A 6784-nucleotide genomic window follows, 5' to 3' on the forward strand; every position below is an offset into this window, starting at 1 on the left:
AATCTAATTAAAAAAAATTGGACTCTTTACTCAGTAATCATAAAGCTCAGCTCAGTTTCTTGTTCCTAATGAAAAAAGAAGGCCCAGAAGATCTCTTCATTACAAAAATTGAACTTCATTGTTAAGATAAGCTTATACACCCTACAAATTTGGTTATTTTAAGCTCGAAAGTCAGCTCAATTTAACATTCAAATACAGGGAGTATTTTAAAACCAAGCTAAACTCGAGTTAAAAAAAAGTTCTACATAGATGGATAGTTGGAATTGGTTTAAATTTAGCTTATAATTTAATTTGAGTTATATCAAATAACTATTCAAATATAATTGTTTTGTTTATTATTTAATAAAGCGATATCGTTTTATTAATAAATCAAGAGCTTAACTATAAATCTAAACTATAAACTAAACCGAGTTTTGTATTCAAACTTACCGGTCAAACTGAATATTAGTTACTTTTATTTTTGACTGACAAAATCAGACCTGATTTGAACCATCCCTTTTTTTAATTCCAAGCAGATATTTGTGCTCAGTCGAAAATTTATACGGCAGTCAGAAAAGCTAGCTCAAATAATTAAAATGCTTCTTAATATAAATTTGAACAGGAAACAACCTATTCTGAATTATCAAAGTAATCCCATAAAAAAGCAAACAACTTACAAAGGGACTGATAACACTGGAAATTAAGTCAATTTACAACTGGGCAGCCATCAACCACAACCCCTCTTGCAGTTGGACAAGAGGCTAAGGGACAACCCTCTCCTTTATTTCCCCACCATTCAACACTAATATTCTTGGACCCCAAGGCAAGAAACAGCAGCACCGTCATAAACGCCGTCCCAGCATCAAGGCCACCGGAGAGAATGTAATTGTATCTTTTCCACAATTCTGGTTTAAACCTGAAAACTATGAAACCAGAGACAAATCCGATGAAGATCCAACTGGTGAAGTTTACTGCAGAAGCTGGAGGCATCATTGCTGTGGAACCTAAAAGGACTGGCATGTGGATGTACTTAATCCATTTTTGCCTGGGGAATAATTTGTGAGCAAGCCACACTACCAGAGGTGCTATGGCTCCACCAAGAAAGAACCAATTCACCTTCCCATACTCTCCAAGGTCTCCGAAAATTCTTCGAGGGCCAACGAGCCCCCATATGACTGAGGCATCGAAGAATACCCGATCCATTGGGCATGTCCAAGGGCTGTTGCTGGGAAGCAAATTGGTGTCACAAAGATTTGGAATATCCCCCATTAACCACCAGGCAGTCGCAGTGTATACGAATACTGCTAAAACTGTGCCTGCAACCTGTAATGCCATCTTGTTTAGATTTTGATTATATATGGAAGTTAGATACTATGCTATTGAATTGAAAGAGAATAAAACTAACCTGAGCCAAGAACATGGCTTTCGGAGGAATTTTCATGTAATGGCCAAGCTTGAAATCAGCAAGAAAGGTTAGAGCTTGTGACATGCTAATATATCCATAGACCTTGAAGCACATGTTAGCAACAGGGCGCTCTGGGTACATATAACCGATCACATATTCTGTAATTATGTTCAAACCTGGTTGCTGTTCACCAGCGAGAGAGAATAAGATTCACATACATAAATCACAGAAAAGAATTGTATTGATATCCATTGCACCTCTTTTTTACCTGGTTTGTGGTGGCGGAGATGATGCCAATTGGAAGAGTGAAGGTAACAGCAATACCGCAAGCTAGCAACACACCCCACCAAGGCAACTGAAGTGACTCATTGTAGTACTGGCAAGCGAAGATTATTGCAGCAATGTTCACCACTAGGATAACCCAAAACCACCACATCGGCACTACATCATATACCTTCATGAGTTTTGTGTGTATGTCGATTTTCTTATCATTGGTAAACGCCCTTCTGGTTTGCTTCCATAGGTCACTGCATAAAGTATCTTCAAATCAGAAAAGAAAATGAAACCTAAAAGACTTAACTATGAATAAAATTTTGTACTTTCCTACCTTCCATTAAAAAGGATCACATGGACAAGAGTTGCAGATAGTGTGGCAAAGCCAATACCATAAGTTATAGCAAATAGGAAGCAAAGATGTATAGAACCATTCTTTGCATAAGCATTTCTATCAAGATGAAAGTGAGAGTCAACAATGCTCAAGATGTCATAATTTTCGCCGTTTTCCATGAAAAGTTCTCGTGAATATATGGGGAAGTTCTTGGCTTTGTAGAAATTGAACCAGTAACCAATTGGGACCAAAAAATACATAAAGAGGCAGTAACCAACAGCAACATTGGCAGTGGCAAACCAAGGACTAGCAAGAGGGCTCCCTAGATATGAAGAAATTGTAGACCAGTCAAGTCCAACGGAACCAATTCCAAGTCCTTTCATCCCCGAACCCAATTGTTGGACTAGAACAGATTTGGGATTCAACCAGCACACCCATGATATTGATGTCAATATGGTAAACAAATAGCCAGGCAAGGCATAGTAAGCAAAACCGCTCGCCAAGACAAGAACAAAGAATTGATTGCGAGATAATCCCCCTTTTGGTCTTTTTTCTTTCTCATGTAAAGCCCTGCAACATTTCTGTTAATGTTATAGAGGATGCATGAACTTAAAAAACACCTTTTGTGCTGAATATGAATGAAATTCATGATAACAATAATACCTGAACAGAGAGACTTGAACTAAATTAGATGGCCACCACATTTCCCCTGGCTCAACCAGATATTTCCTGAAAAGACCGGCCCAACCAAAGCCTAACACCTAATTTCAAACATTTTAACAAAGGAAATTTAGAGCAATACAAAAGCAAATTTTGCTAACCATTTCAACGACCAGTTAACATTCTTAACAAGTATCAAAAACAAAAATGCCCAAATCATTCTAAGTTATAATAATCAATCCAGTCCAGATTACACTGAAATTTCATTTCCCTTTTTCTGAAAACATTTAGGTTACTGACAATTCATTTTGATTGAACCACATAGTTTCGACTTTACAATTTTTGTATGATATAAACCATAACCATTTTCGCATTGAGTCCATAATTGCCTGTATTTTCTAGTTACCCAAAAATCATTAGACATTTTTCTTCTACCTCTAGTTAAGTGACTTGCATTCGGGCTAGTTTCCCTATTGAAAAATTAAAACTCAAAGTTCGACCAAACAATTATCTTGTACAAGAACACAAGATTGAAAAAGTACCTGAGTGGTGAGCATAACAAGAAAAGCTGGAAAAATGGTGAGTTTTCGCTTATACAGGAGCTTAACCGCAGTCAAAATATGAGTGGCATAAACAGTTCCAGCACCAGAGTTTGCAAAAATAGTAATAAGAACATGTTCCTTGACATTAAACGGCCCCGGATTCATACTAAACTCAAACAAAGAACCCTTAAAAAACACACGATGAGGAAGAGTTTTAGCCATCAAATGACCAAGAGGAACAACAGCAATCTGAGCAGAAATTGCAGTGATGGTCAATGGCTGAGTTCTGTACCAGAAGAACTGGTTCACAAAGGCGAGAATACCACAAGATAAAACTCCAAGAACCCACATTCTGAAAGTGACACAAGGCATGGATGGATCATCAGTTTTGGGAACTGTTAACTCTACTTGCTTTACACTACACACTTCATTGTTGTGGTTGCCCTCAACCTCCATGGCATGATTCTCCGATATTTCAGAAGCCATGAAAATTAACGCTTAGTATTTACGTGGAGAAGATGTGAAAGATAAAAAGAAGTGAAGTTTTGAGAGGTTTTGGATAGGATTTAGATCTGGAATATGATCAGTTAAAAGTGTTTAAGATAGAGTAGGATTCTTGACTTGAGAGACTTCTACAGTGTACTGTCTTGAGTTTCTGGAAAGAGTTTTCATCCTACCATACCTGTTACATAGCCCCGCTTGTCCTTTCACGTGGAATCTCTTTTGTTTGTTTACTGAAAATGTGGGATCGTAATTCAATTAACAGTTAAATTATAGGCATCATAATATATACAAATTTTATATATAAATAATAATATATTATAATATGATTAAATAATTTTAAATAAAAAATAAAATAATATTTAATTACTTGATAATATATCATTATTTATATATAAAATTAAATACATAATATTATTTTTTAATTAATATAAATTTTATTTTTATTATTATTAGTTAGAAGGAGAAGAAATAATTTTAGTTAACTTCTATAAATATGTTTAAATTCTAAACTCAAGCTTTCAACATTTATCAACTTATCTGTCATTAATTATCATCCAAACGGTCTTTAGTTTATATAAATTAAATATTATCAGACTAATTTTGATTTATTATAATTACATAATTATTTATTAATTTTTTAAAATAAAAATATTTTTATTTTTAATTAAAATAATTGCATAAAATAAATAATATTTTAAAATAAGTATATTTAATAATTTATAAGATATTTAAGTAATATTATTTTTTATATATCAAATAATTTTTATAAATAATATATATTTGTATTAATTTTTATTTTTCACAATAAAATATTATCCAAATAAGTCCAGATGATAAATTTTTTAATAGAATTGCAAATTCATACTCACTATGCGATTCTCCTCTTTGTCAAATATTTGATCATTCATGTTTGAATTTTAGCATTTAGTACTTCTTTATTGGTTTATCTGTGAGTTTAACTTCTGATTAATAATAATTATAACTACAATATTTTATATATAACTTTTTTATATAAATAATGATATATTATTATATAATTAAATATTATTTTATATTTAATTTTTAATTATTTAATCATACGATAATATATTATTATTTATACATAAAATTATATAAATAATATAACTCTAATTATAATGGGTTTATTAAGACGAAGTTTAGAGTTTAAAAAATTCAAACAGATTGCATTTAGCATTCCTTATTTGACAAAGAAAATTATTTTTAATATTAACTGTTAATAAAATTAATAAAATAATAAAATTTTACGGGAAAATGTGTGAATTTGATGCTTGGAATCTTGATTTAAACTAAATTAAACGTTCTAGACTTACTTGTCTGAACTCTAGAAAATTAAAATAAATGCCTAAAAATTCCAAAGACAAATTCAGGCTCACTGGTACTGCTTTCCTGCCTTAATTAGATTGGAATTTTTGCTTCCATTTTGTCTTCTTATTAGAATTTTTTTTTTTCCTGCCTTAATAGATTGAATTTTTTGCTTTCATTTTGTCCTATTATTAGAATTTTTTTCTATTGAAATGGCGCTCGAAAGGATTGGTTGGTGGTGGGACTGGGATGTCTGGTCAATGTCAAACTAAATTATCGATGGAATCTTTGACAGAAAGACGCTCAAGTTGGACCCAATGGATCCACCAATTTCTTTGAAGATAACAATACAATAATATTATATTATGAATATAATTTTTATATATAATTTTATTTATGATATATTATTATATAATTAAATATTATTTTATTTTTAATTATTAATTATTTAATTATTATTTTACATCAAAATTATATATATAATATTACTTAAAATAATGTTATTATCTATCAATGCCTCCGTAAAAATATATTAACTAGAGAGTGGTTAACATCTTTTTTTTTTGCCAGAACAGTTATTCTCATTTAAAGCATAGTAAAAACTTAAAGTGACATTCTCTAATTTTTAAAAACTCAAATACTCATTTATTTGTTAGTTTCGGTTGTTACAATCAGAGATAAAATCGTTATTTAAAATTTTTTATTTAAACAAACAAAAATTAATTTCTTTTCCCTTCTTTGGTTTTAAAAATTAACAATTTTCCCTTTTAACTTAATTTTAAAAAATTAATTTTTCACCCCTGCTTTATACGGTATTTAGAGTTTTATAATTTAGAATAATAGCTGCTCTCTCAAACTTTGAAATATTATATTTACACCTTAAAAACTTCATTACGTCTTCTCGGCGACCGTTCTTCTCGACATCTTCCTTCCCCTTCCTCCTTGGTGGTTTTTCGATATAGAAATCGCTGAAAATCTAGTTAAAATGGTCTGATTTTCGTATGCAGATCTGTGTAAAAATCACATAGATCTATACAACAATCTGTGCATTGGCAAACGTATAGATTACTGGGACGTCATCACCTATGTCTGTGCAATAATCAAAGCTTATAACTGATATTATTCAATATCATTCTATTTAGATGCGGTCGAAACTTAATTAATCAAATAAATTTTTACAGTTTAATTATTTTTTACAAAGAAATATATGATTTCATAAATGTTTTCTAAGACCCACCCTTTCTCTGTTAAGTTGCTTTAAATATTACTTCATGTTATTGTATGGATGGAGAAGAAATGCTCTTCCATCAGTGTAGTTATTCAGAAGCAATTCATGATATAGCCTTTAAGCATTTGCACTAGTCTACAGTAAAAGCAAACAAAAGGAAACAACAAAAGCTCTCTGACTCTGAAATATTGCAAATAGGAGTATTGCATAACCAATTACTGAAGAAGAGTGGAAACTTACCTTACCTGAAAATTCAGTACTTCCTTTCAGCAGTTGAAAAACAATCCCTTGTGCACATCAAAGCTTCTATGATATCAGGATCTATTCCAGTTAAGACTCTATCAATCTTCATAACATCATCATTAAATGAAGGATTTGACTGAGCAGCTGACAGAGGTATCACTAAATAATCATGGGTCATCTTCACAAATGTTGGATTCTTTTAATTTGGATTTCTGAATAAAGATATAAAATATGTTTTAAATTTCAGCCTGTGGCTCAAAACTAAGGTCATCTGCTTATGAGAGATTGAATGA

General features: G+C 31.5%; 1 protein-coding gene across 1 annotated transcript; it reads right to left on the reverse strand.

Moving 5' to 3' along the window:
- Positions 1–567: 567 nt before the first annotated feature.
- Positions 568–3855, reverse strand: LOC123209598 (oligopeptide transporter 6). Its single transcript, XM_044627706.1, has 6 exons — positions 3194–3855; positions 2655–2752; positions 1992–2561; positions 1653–1911; positions 1385–1567; positions 568–1302 (listed from the first exon to the last, which is right to left on the reverse strand). The coding sequence occupies exons 1-6, from the start codon at positions 3677–3679 to the stop codon at positions 685–687; spliced, it is 2214 nt and encodes a 737-aa protein (XP_044483641.1). The 5' UTR covers positions 3680–3855; the 3' UTR covers positions 568–684.
- Between the last annotated feature and the right edge of the window lie 2929 nt (positions 3856–6784).

The sequence above is a fragment of the Mangifera indica genome, chromosome 1 (assembly GCF_011075055.1).
Source record: "Mangifera indica cultivar Alphonso chromosome 1, CATAS_Mindica_2.1, whole genome shotgun sequence".
Lineage (NCBI taxonomy): Eukaryota > Viridiplantae > Streptophyta > Magnoliopsida > Sapindales > Anacardiaceae > Mangifera > Mangifera indica.